Raw genomic sequence first — 12,818 nt, forward strand, 5'->3', positions numbered from 1 at the left:
CCACTACTGCGTGTCTTGTTTAGTACGTCTAAAGAGTTAGTGCTTTTATGTCTTTATTAGTTTCTAGGATATTTCTAAGAGCCGTTGAGATATATTACAAGAAATTAACGTTATAACCTTTTTTCATGGGCATGGTGATCGTAATACACAATATAAAAATTCAGTATTTTTTTCCCTCATTTTCTCTGTCTATAGATCAGATATTTTCTCTGCTTCTTTAAAGCATTTGATTTGCAGCTTGTTCAGAAGGTTTTCTTTGGTATGCACTTGTTTGCTTTCTTTTGGACATATTTTTTTAGTGCCACAAGCAAAATCTTATTCCTTTATGAATTTGAAGAATTTTAATTGCATAAAGTCAAGCATATAGGAAGACATAAATAAGATGATATTGACATATACATATAGTCCAGGAAATTTTTTTACTTGTCTGTCAACATTAATGGCATAGAACTGACAGGTTGCTTTAATGTATTTATTAATTATTTACATGAAACTATGCTGGTACACCCTTTTGAAATGGTTTGTCTGCTTTTAGGCAGTTGCGACCTTCTATGATGCAGCATTTGCTGAGAAGATTAGTATTTGATGTTCCTCTATTAAATGAACATGCAAAGATGCCTCTCAAGGTAAAAGTATATTTTAATATTCAACAACATTCCTTGTAACAAAATGCAACAGAAAATACCTGCATGGAGAATATTCTCTATCTTCTTTGTTACCTTATCTCCACTCTGCAATAATCAAAGACCATAGTTCTTAAAGATAAATTGCTGCTTCGGCAGGAATTCAGTCTAATTTACATCCATCCATATAGAATTATGAAGTCTGTGTCTAATGTTTATTTCTCCTTTAATTATCTCCTTTTTTTTTTTAAGCCCATGTGGAACAGAATAGAAAAACCCTTGGGGGCAGGGGACAGAATCCAGTGCAGAAAGGAAGATAGCAATTAATAGCCTGTATGTACCCTTACTTCAGCCCTCTGTGTTGGTTTTCCCAGCTCTTGGAAAATGGACTCTTTTTCTGTGGTTTGTGCTTAGAAATCTAAGAAATACATGTTTTTTAATAATCTTCCATTTTGTTTTCAGCCCCCAAAGGTTTCTCCATATCTTTTGATTCTGATTTCTAATGCAGAAGAAAAATGTATTTTTGCCTTTCTGAGATGACACATTCCTTAAAGATTCCACAGATTTCATGGGCAGTTCTAAGAAATGTATCATTTCCCACCTTACCTACTGCTGTTTTTCAGCAGATCTTTTTAATGCTTTCCCACCACAGCTTTGAATGAGATATTTAATCTTTTCTTATTTAATATTTCTTTGTGCTTTAAAAGCCACATATCAGGATTAATTGCATTTTACATCTGATTTCTTTGCCAAAATACTCCTCAGAATTACGCAGGCTTCTCCTCACCAGATTATGGTCTCTGACCTCAGATGAGGAATTTAAATCATTAGTCTCAAAGCCAGGACCTGCTCCATGGTCTTTCCCCTGCCAAGGACTTCATAATTTGGTGTGTCACCCAAGAAGTGCTCAATCAAACTGAAGATGCAGGAGCAGACATTCTTTAGTGCCTATGTGTGAGAAAAGCAGTTGATAATTTAGTATACTGCCCTGAAGGGGACCTTTCTAATGCATTATGTCATTGCATGTGCTGCAAAAACCAAATAGTAACTTGGCGCTCCCTGCGTGGCTATTTTCTTTTTGCGGGGGAAGGAACAACCCCAGCTTCCTGAGATCTGTTCATCTAGGACAGCAGGTTTTTTGATCCTGAGGGTCGCGACTGCAGTCGCTTTCCCAATACTGCTGAAATGAACAGGAAGGAAGTAATAATTAGATCCTTTTGGCAAGTCGGGCTTCGGGAGAATATAGATAGGAAGAGAACCATGGTGTTAACATGGGGAAATGATTTTGTCCATCGACACCTAAGCAAGGAATAGGAGTTTCTGAGGAAAGTGAACACTTTATCTGAAGATAGAACTAGAACTTTTCAAAGGTTTCACTGACAGTAAACTGATTTTCAGTGATTAACAAGGGACGCCCACTTATATCTATTAATGTGTTTCTGATTTGAAAGTACCGTGCATATTCCTTATGGGCTTGTGCTAGCAAACAGGTTATAGTAGTCTAAAGAGACAGCTACAAGTTAATCATGCATCTGAAAATTTAATTTTGAATGGGAAGAGAGGAGGAAATCATGAAGGCTAAATCAGAATAGAGTGCTATCTACTGTGAATACCTTTGCTGGTTTCTGCAATTAAAAATTACCTCAGTTTAGGCAGCATGTGAATTAAAATCTGTGATGCTTTTCCTATGTAATTTGGTGTGAACTTTCTGGAATAGGGCTGCCTTGTTTTTATTTCCTCTTAAATCATATTCAGTGCTTCATCAGGGACTTCTCTGAGAGTAAACCTGCCTTTACTCTTAGCTAGATTTAAAAATACATACATATATATTAACACTCACATGTTGTCCAAAAGCAAACCTGAAGTCTAGCCATTGTGTAATAGAATTTATTTTGAAAAAAACATTTTCAAATACATCTTAGACTCTTAGAGTCCATATTTCTGAGACCCCTGGGGTTCTACATGAATGATAAAACTTCTGTCTTTTTACATTATATATGCATATAAGTTCTTCTCTCCCTTTTTTCTTTAATCATCTGACAATTTAAATAGTAAATAGGTAGTAATAGATTATTTAAATCTGAAGATATACAAATGCATTATATGGATTGTTTTTTTTTCTGATCCATGAAAAATATAACAGAACTTGAGGTTATATTTTTGGTTATCAAAATCCTCACTTCTATGCATCAGGACACTTTATTTTTTTTAATGCCTGTCTTTATTTCTGCACATTTACGTTATGAATATCTGCATTTTTCCATCTTTGCATTTGTTCTGACTGGAAAAAAGGGAATCCTGTCAGCTCTTTACTGACCGTGACTTATAATATTTTGCCAGCTTGCTTTGCAAAGTGATATTGAAACAATTCTCTTTTTCTCTGAGGAACTATTAAAAGAAACTCTGAATTAAAATTCCAGCTATATTTTTTAGAAAGATTGTTCTGTGCCTTAGAGAAATCTGCCCCTGAGTAGGACTAGGTTTTCATACTTTGTGATTGCCAAAAGTTTTTTGTTTGGGATTGCTTTTACTGACAGATGTACAACTAATTTTTCCTCTTCTTGTCTGTGACTCGGGGACATAGAGGACACATTAAGCGCAAAATCTGGGATGTTTTAGTTTGGCAAATAACCAGTAGCAGGTCCTTGCACCAATTGAGTCCCTGATAATCTGGAATCTCGTAGACGCTTAAGAAGAAAGTATCCCTGAAATACGTATTTAATGAAAGAGAGGGAGATAGGATAAAGCTCCTCTGCCAATTGTAATAGAGGGCAGGAGGGTAGACTGATAGCAGGTTTTACAACTCACAGAAGAGATGAATCACACTGGGAGTTATTGCTGAATAGGTCTCAGGCATGTAAATAATAGTTGGGAACTAGGTGAAATCATGGTTCTACTATCTTACCCACCAAGCAGCTGTGTTTGGAATAGCGGCACACAGATGGAGGTGAATTCTTGTCTTCAGCTGAGCTGTCAGAGCTCTTGTGGTGTTGCGGAAAATTATCATCTGTCATAAACTTTTTGCATATGCCACTAATGTTAAAAGAAAAGAACTGCTCATTCTGTGTGTATATCCACCAATGATTTAAAGAATAGATACATAACATGGCTTCTTGCTAAAAGATAGAAATTTTTCTGGCAGTGTCTGTGTAATGGTCGAGTGCCAGAATGGAAGAACATCAACAGTTATATTTTATTTGCTTTCAAAATATGTTCTGTTTTAGTTGCTGACAAATCATTATGAAAGATGCTGGAAGTATTATTGTTTGCCAGGTGGATGGGGTAACTTTGGTGCTGCCTCAGAAGAAGAGCTTCATTTATCCAGAAAGTTGTTCTGGGGTATTTTTGATGCTTTGTCTCAAAAGGTAATTCATTTTAATATGCATCTACTACTGTAAAAGCCTTAATGTGTAACCTTTTTTCTTTAATCTGTCATTTTTACCCAGCTTTTATCAACACTGTATTATCCACTTTAAAGGGAAAAATATCGGCTTTAATAAATTTAAATCTTCCTCTTATAGCCTCTGCTTTAACGTAGGTATACCATTTTGTCTGCTCATTAAAAAAAATTATATAGCTAATGAAGTAATCTTGAGGTATATCTGTACAGCTCAACTACATTTCAGAGCCCTAAAAGCAAACTCAAGCATCTGCAGGTGACTGAAAGCTGCACTTTTCTACCTCATACACTATCCTTCCTTAAACCAAGAGCAAAGTCCTTTGCTTAGTAGTTGTAGTTTCATCATCCTTGAATCAATTCTATGTTGGACAAAAGCTTAATAATACACCTTGGTATCTATTTATTGTTCATTCTGTGAGGATTTTTAACCAACCTGCTTAAAATTCCATGAGTTTTATTTCAAATCTAGGTATTTAGAAATGCTATGTATATTCCTGTGCCATGTTCTCTTTCCAGACATCTGAAAAATGCCTAGTGTTGCTCCCAGTGAAGTCAATACTTTTCCCATTTACTTCAGCAAGAGCAAGACTTGATCCTAGCTTATCTATAATGTATAATATGCTTTGGACAGTCAGTTTCCTTTATTTTCAGAACAAAAATTCAATTTCACACTCAGTAAGAAAGCCGTTCTGTGGCTGCTTGGTTTCACATATAGCTATATCAGTTGCAGCAGTGATGTTGATAGCTTCCATTCACTACTCACTTTCTATCCTCTGTGGGTTCCACAGAAGTACGAACAAGAACTGTTCAAATTGGCTTTGCCTTGTTTGAGCGCTGTTGCAGGGGCCTTACCTCCAGACTATATGGAATCAAATTATGTCAATATGATGGAAAAACAGTCTTCAATGGATTCAGATGGGAACTTTAATCCTCAACCTGTTGATACGTCAAAGTAAGGAATTATTTTGTTGCAACTAGTTTTTTTTATCATGAATGTGTAAAAGAGGGATGGAGTCTGTTGTTGGGTATGATGTGAACTTACAGCTTTTATTCTCTTCTGAACGCTTATCTTCTAGATGAAATGGAGACCTCAACTTTATATTTTTGTTTTTTATTTCTATATTTATTTTAAATCATATAAAGCAATAAATATCCAGTTACATGACTAATTTCTTGGTCATCCTAGAACATTTTTAATGCATTTTCAGCCTGAAGATAGAATTGTCCAGTTACCTTTGTATGTCTGCTGCAAACAAACCAGCATGTTTTTCGGAGCAGAAAAAATAGACTAGTCTGCATCATCCCTGTCATTATTAGCATGTGCCAAGACACTAATTCCAGTGTGTGTTAATGACAGTGTACCTACAGAAAATGATGATCATGCATTCATATAATCTCTTTTTACTATGAATAATGGGGAATAGGACAGAAAGATCTTCATTCTCTCTAGGCAGTCAGACTCTAACAATGCTCTTTTAAGCACTTTAGTCAGACAAAACACATATCTGAATAGGATTTTTGTGTCCTGATTTTTGACTACAGCCAGCGCCCCTTTCTCCTTTTGTATAGAATAGTCTTACAGTAGTGTGGTTATGCACTATATCTTGAAAAATGCCACTTGTAAGACATTTACTTCAATTGTCTTTGTGAGCTTTCTGTCTGTACTAACACTCAGAACACAGAATGCCATCAATGGATTGATATCTTTGTTAGCAGCATACTTGTACATGTATGCATATTGAAATATGGTAGTAAAAGCCATAATCTGGATGGGAATACAGAAATCACATCAGTGACCATTAAAATTCATTTGTCTAAGATATATTTAAGATATACGAAGATTTAACAAAATTTAGTAAGGATATTATACTATCATTTAACAATCGAAGATGACTTTATCTGGTGTCATTTCAGAGGGAAATTGTAGATAGCCAGAATATATTTGACAAAGTCATAAAATGTTACTTAAGATTACCTAAATCATCAGTCACCTCGTTGCCATAGGAGTCAACAGTTCTGTGATGATTCAAGACAAAGAAAGCACTACTTTTGTCAGTGTCGCTTCCAACCTATCCTATATTCTTTTAACATGCAAATCCTGCATCACATTGCTTACTAGTCCTAGACCTATTTACATGAAGCTATAGATAATATGACCTTATTGTACTTGCCAATTTATTGCATTTCTGAAATTATTCATAGTATTATACCATTAGTAGAGTTCCCTTTGAAATACACGCTTCCAAACAATAAAAAAACCTGATGACCATGCTGGATGAATATTTTCTGACCTTTGTGTGTGGTTAGGCTCTTGCAAACTGCTACTCTGCCATAATTTTGTTTTACATTTCTGCTTTTTCCCACCCTATGACTGAAAACTAAAAACCAGACTCTTCTACTTTGCAGTAGATGGCACTGTAACACTTTTGCTGCCAAAATTCTTTGTCTTAGGAGGGAAGATTTTGCTATTTCATAGGTGATCAAGAAGCAATTATTCCCTTTCATTTGTAGGAATGCAGCTGCAGAAAAATACTGATATTTGATAAATTATTTTTGGAAGAGGATTCTATTTGACAGTTTGCTTGTTTGACAGTTAAGGATAGCTGCTTTTCCTTTACTGCTTAAGAAACCTTAACTTTTGCACTGTCTTGTACACCTGTTGAAGGGCTAGTGTATTTATTTGTGTTTTTTTCTATTTTTAATAAGGATTTTAATATTTTTAATATTCATTGGGGTGTTCGAAAATAAAGCCTTGAGCATATAACTTTTGAGCTGTCATAAGTTACAGTACTTCAAGCATATAATAAAATTTATAGGAATATATAAAATAGATTATATGTGTCTAAAAGGACTGTTAGCACACTTAGTTTATAATGGACACGTGCAATAAGTTACCATCGTATTTCTGAAACTATGGGTCATAGTTATCTCTTTAATCTTAAGTAAATGAATGTTAGTAATGAAAATATGTGACAAAAAGCATGAGTGCTTGGTATCGTTATTGATTTTTCCCTGCACACGTCTGTCGAAGAAGTAAAATTCCTACAACAGCTGTGGTTCTCATTCAGTGTCCATTAAATAACTCAGATGTTTTCCTTGATTTAACTGGGGCTTGGAGCAAACTGTATGTGAGGAAGCAGAGCACAGTAAGAAACTTTGAATGGATGCATGCACTACTAATTACTTATTTGAAAGTTTTCTTCAAAACAAAAGCATTTGCATGTTAGCATGTGTGAAATAATGGCTATTTTTCTCTTCACTTTCAGCATTACAATCCCTGAAAAGCTAGAATATTTCATTAACAAATATGCAGAACACTCTCATGACAAATGGTCAATGGAAAAGGTAAAATCTATATTCCTGTTAAAGCAAAATCAGAATTTTTATTTGAATCCATTTCATCTTTAAAATATTTTACTCTGAATATTATTATTTTTCATAATGCTATAAGTTGGTACGTAGGTAAGATATAAACCTGTATTTTCTTGAAATGCATTTGGGGGGAAAGTTCTGTAAGTGCACATGAGTATTTCAAAATAGTGTTTCATCATTTCATTATTTTTATTGTTGACTTTTGAGGAAATATGCTTGCTAATTGTTTAAGAGTTTTATTGACTTGAAATTTCAATTTTTTAACCAAAAAACCTCTTTAGGGTTTTTATTCCGTTGTGCAGTTTGCGTGTCCAGTATTAAAAATAGTTCAACTGTAGCACAGTATTCTGCTCTATATAAATATTTAAAAGAAAAATGTATTGAAATGTTAGCTTTGTGTAATCATTAATTTTCAAAAAGATTCTATGCTACATAATTCATTTCATTATGTGTAGATAATATAAATGTTGGTTGAGAAAATAGTAGAAAGGAAATTTTAAGAGAACAACTCTGCGGAAGCATTGTGCAGTTCCTTTGTACCAATAATTTTTTGCTTTTCGTAATTTTTTGCTTTTCGTAATTTTTTGCTTTTCCCCATTTTTTCCTCTCTTATTATTACTGTTTTCAGTTTGCCAATGGATGGACATATGGTGAAACATATTCTGAATCTGCAAAAGTGCAACCATTAATGAAACAATATAAGTTACTATCTGAAAAGGTAAGGAATTTGTTCATTCTTGATCCAGGTGATTGAAAGATTGCTTCATTCACTGTGAAAATACCACCTTGTGTTTACATCATTTTTTTAAAATTTATTTAGAGTACGTCAGCTAATGTGTGATTGTTGCCTTCCTCAAAATCTCAAAAAGAGATAGAACGGTTTTATTGTACAATAAATAGGCCACTCAACCTATTTTCTCTCATGGCTGAATTTACATGGCATAACTTATGGTGAAACTGAAGTGTCATATTGCCAGTATATTTTTACAGTAAGGTCATACAGGAATGCCTACTTGCTTAGTGAAGACTTAAGTTTAGGCTTTGTCTGGTCTCCAGCAGAGGGCCCCAAAGATGATTAGAAGGCTGGAGAACTTGATAAATGAAGCAAAGCTGAAGGAACTGGGTTTGTTCAGCTTAAAGAAGAGAGAGCTGACAGGGATATAATCTCGGTTTCCCAGTACCTAAATGCTGATTATAGAGAAGGTGGATGTATTCTCTTCACAAGGATGCACAGTGACAGGACAAAAGGCAATGGGTGTTAAGTTGCTTCAGCAGAAATGCTTTCTAGAAATCCTTCTTATCTTGACAACTTAAACATTGGAATAGGTTGTCCAGAGAAGTGGTGAAATCACCTGCACTGCAAATATTCAAGGCATGACATGGCAAGCCGTAGATAACCTAATCTTGATAACCGTTGATAGCCCAATTAGGTTAGCTTATCTGACCTCAACAGAAGGTTGAGCCAGATGATGTCCGGAAGTCCATTCCAACATAGACATTTTTTATGATTCTATGACTTTGTCTTTTTGTTTCATGTAGCAAACGAAACACTGCATTACTCCTGATAATTACTGCTCATATCTGAGCATGCCATTGACACGGTTATCCCTGTGATCATCAGCTTCCTGCAGGGCCAGAATTCTTCTGCCCACTTCTGAAGTGATAAATAAACTTTTTAATATCTTACATTATTTATTTGCTTCTTTGCAGTGTCCCTGGGCCATAAGGGCTGATTTCAGTACATTTCTTTACATCTCAGTATAACCAGGCAAAAGCCCAATAGTTACTTTTTGCTCTGTACAGCTACATAATAAACAAGGCAATTATTGAATGTGCATTCTTCTAGGAGAAAGAAATTTATCGATGGCCAATCAAGGAATCACTAAAAACTATGCTGGCATGGGGATGGCGAATTGAAAGAACACGGGAGGGAGATTCCATGGCACTGTATAATCGGACGCGTCGCATATCTCAAACCAGTCAAGTGAGCCATTTTATTAAAAACTTATTTTAAAAAAAGGCATGCAAAATCTGCTCTCCAATCTTTGATTTTACAAATGATAAAGCCATAGCATAAAAATATGTGAAAGCATTTTTCACAAGCAATTGTACAACTCTGAAGATTGGTTTGGATTTCTATTGACTGAAGCTGTAACTTTCTTTCCCTGTTCCAAAGTAATATGTTAATAAACATTTTCAAAAAAACTGAACAAAACTGAAATAGGAATGTATTTCTTCACTTGATTTAAAGTTATCTACATTATTTAGGGGAATTATTTACATCAATAGGTGATTACGCATTCATAGTGAGTATTAATATGATTTCAGTCTGCTATTTTTTGGAATTTGGTGGCTATGGATGCCTTTAAGCGTGTAAAGAAATAAATAGAGGTACATATATAATTTTTTTTTAAGGAAAATTAATACAAACATCAATGTTAATGCAGCATAACATTTACATCTATAGACAGCCAAATTTCTGAAAATGTTAAAGATAGGGTTTTTTCCTTTAGAATAGCCTTCTTAAATCAAAATACTGTAAGGATAAAATGGAGAAATACTGGCACTATATTCTCTTAGAGCTTGACATACTTTGCAATTAAACTGGGGAGGGGAGAAAATCTCTTTCTCTCTCATTCACACACACACACACATTGAGCCAAACCAATGGGGGAAATAAAATGGAGGGGAAAAATCTTTCCCTCTTCTCTCCACTCAGCTCTGCACTATTTACATGTGTGAATGGTGATATGCCTGTGAAAAATGAGCAGTGGAACCTGCCTCTCCACTCTCTATAGACACTAGAAAGTGTATATCAAGTGATTTGATTTAGCACTTGGGCTAAACGACACATTATAGTTTGCACACTATAATTGCCTTCCAAAATTCTTGACTTCCAAATTTCCCGACTTTTGGGTGTTTACAATACCAGCCCCAAAGACTATACTGACAGAGATACTCATATATACTTTAAGCATAAGGAGCTCATTAGAATGAATAGCTTTACAGTTGAGATTCAGATTTTATCAACATATGAAAATAGCTTTTGTAGCTAAGTTACAGTCTTCCCTTACTATAATGAAATTACATAACTTTTCTAGAAGAGTTTCTGAATATTTTTGTGTTTCAGAGTACACTATCATATTAATACTCATCCTGTGTTTAAAATGTGTTGTGCTGTCATCACACACACACACACGAAATAGCATTTTCCTGTATTCAGCTGGGAAATTTTGAGTATATTTAATCAGTATCTTCATGCTAATGTAACAATGCTTGCATTGTTTGCTTTAGAAAACAATACTTTATCAGTATTTATTTACTACGTGCTGCTTGTATGTCCTTTCTGTTACTCTCTATTAAAAATACTTGTCTTTTGAAAGGAAGCCTTTGAACTTCAAGGCCTTGTACATGCTCATATATATGCATATGAAAATAATAGCAGACATAGGAACAAAATTCTGAACACTGTTCCTTCTAAAGGAAGATGTACCTGTGTGGGACATGTATCTGTTACTGCAGAATCCGTAGAGGAAATCCCAGCAATGCCCCTTGTCTAGCCACATTTCTTGCATCAGTGGCTTGCCATCCAGGGAATCGCCGTCATTGTTTATCCTTCTTCGAACATTTGTGTCAATATAACAAGCAAATCTGTGACAAATTTAGGCAGTAGAAAGAAAGAAAGACAAAATGGTGATATTTTCTGAGTGGGGAGGAGGGACAGAAAGAAAAAGATATGTATTTAGTAGAGTCTATTCCTACATGTAGAAATAGAGTTGAAAAGCCAAATTCAGAGTTTGATTTTTGCCTGAATTCACCTTAAACTAGATTGTCTTGAGATTTTGCCTGCCAAGAAAAAAAATCTCTAGAAAATGCAGAGATTTAATCATAACTTTAGTACAGCATTATCCATAATGAGTTCAAATCTTAAACAAGTTCCAGTGAAATTTGCATTTGAATGAGGGGGCTTTGTGTCTCATGGCTGCCTGTCTTTGGGATTAAAATATGTAGACCTTTGCCTAAATCTCACTTAAGTTTACCACCCTTGGTGTATTTTCAGTTGGGCTACATGGGATCCTTTTGCTCTCTAGAAATATACAAGTGACTTTTTCTTTCATTACTTTCACTATCTTGTTAATGTTAACTTCTTCATATCAAATGCTTGTATAACTCCACTGTTTTGCATGTTTGTCATTCAGATCTCTGTAGATACAGCCCATGGTTACACTCCTCGAGCAATTGACATGAGCAATGTCACCCTCTCCAGAGACTTACATGTAAGTCAGAAACACTTAATATGCCTACCCTTTTTTTACAATTTAATTTTTTCTTTTCTGCTGGTTTATTTTAAACAAATTTGGTGCCTTATGTTACTTTCTTTGATATGCTTTGATTTTGGTTTTGGGTTTTTTTTTTTGGTCTTTTTCATCATTGCTCTTTGATCCTCTGTTGCTTTAAAAGACATGGTTCATGTTGAAAAGCTTCAAAGTTCATTTTAGTCCTGGATTGATTTTCCTACCTCTCTTCGCGAACATTTGTCATTTTGAAGAAATTCCTGTTTAGAAGAGCTTGCGGCATCAGCTTTTTTCTGTTTATCATTCATTTCTCTACCATCTTCCCAAAACATTTTGTCATTGCTCTTTTTTCTAAACCAAAGAAATAAGAATCAGGAACCATTGTTACAACAAATATTATGAGAATAGAGAATGAAGAAGTTGGGGTAGGATTTTGACAGGTCTGTCAGTAGATTGCTGTTGTTTGGAACAATATGTTTTAGTTGATAAACAAATGATGTTTCTGTCTTTAGGAAGTTAGGGGTTTTTTCATGGTGTTTGATGGAGTATGATGCTAGTTTTTACAGTCTACTAATTTACTGTGAATATGGTTACAATATTATGTAGACATACACTAGATAGTTTTAAATTAGTTAGCATGAGTGTTTGTACCAGTCTACATGGCAACATGGTGTTCAAAGCTGGCTACAAAAAACTTGTGAAACACAGGGTTAAGTTTGCCCATACCGAACTCTTTCATAGTGCAGTGAAACAAGCAGCAGTAGTAAAGTAATTGGTTAACTGTACAGTATATACTGTACCGTGTCTCTGATCAAAGTCTCACACTGGATTTCCCCTCCTTGATTCCTATCTTGTGGTTTCCAGTTTTATATTTCTAACCATTGTAGCTTGCTGACTAGCTTCACAATAATAAGAATTTGCTGCCAATTAGCTATCATATTTGAGTTAGAACATTCAGTAGATTGCTGATCATTCCAAAGAGTTAATAAAATTGATAATTGAATAACACTACCTCTGTCATTACACTCTTATCTCAAACTGATGAAACAACTTCATTATAATTACCTCATTTAACATTTGTATAGACTCAGCAGAGTCAAAAGACTGTGCAGAATTTGTTTAATGCTC

General features: G+C 34.7%; 1 protein-coding gene across 1 annotated transcript in view; it reads left to right on the forward strand.

Annotated features, from left to right (window-relative positions):
* The window catches only part of RYR2 (ryanodine receptor 2), a 445,326-nt gene that overhangs the window by 314,848 nt on the left and 117,660 nt on the right, over window positions 1-12,818 (forward strand). Inside the window, exons 49-55 of the mRNA XM_075147916.1 lie at window positions 536-626; window positions 3,848-3,988; window positions 4,812-4,975; window positions 7,290-7,368; window positions 8,024-8,113; window positions 9,242-9,379; window positions 11,595-11,672. Coding sequence (XP_075004017.1) covers window positions 536-626; window positions 3,848-3,988; window positions 4,812-4,975; window positions 7,290-7,368; window positions 8,024-8,113; window positions 9,242-9,379; window positions 11,595-11,672 — 781 coding nt within the window. The remainder of the gene's footprint in view (window positions 1-535; window positions 627-3,847; window positions 3,989-4,811; window positions 4,976-7,289; window positions 7,369-8,023; window positions 8,114-9,241; window positions 9,380-11,594; window positions 11,673-12,818) is intronic.

This window comes from Calonectris borealis, chromosome 3 (assembly GCF_964195595.1).
Source record: "Calonectris borealis chromosome 3, bCalBor7.hap1.2, whole genome shotgun sequence".
Classification (NCBI taxonomy): domain Eukaryota; kingdom Metazoa; phylum Chordata; class Aves; order Procellariiformes; family Procellariidae; genus Calonectris; species Calonectris borealis.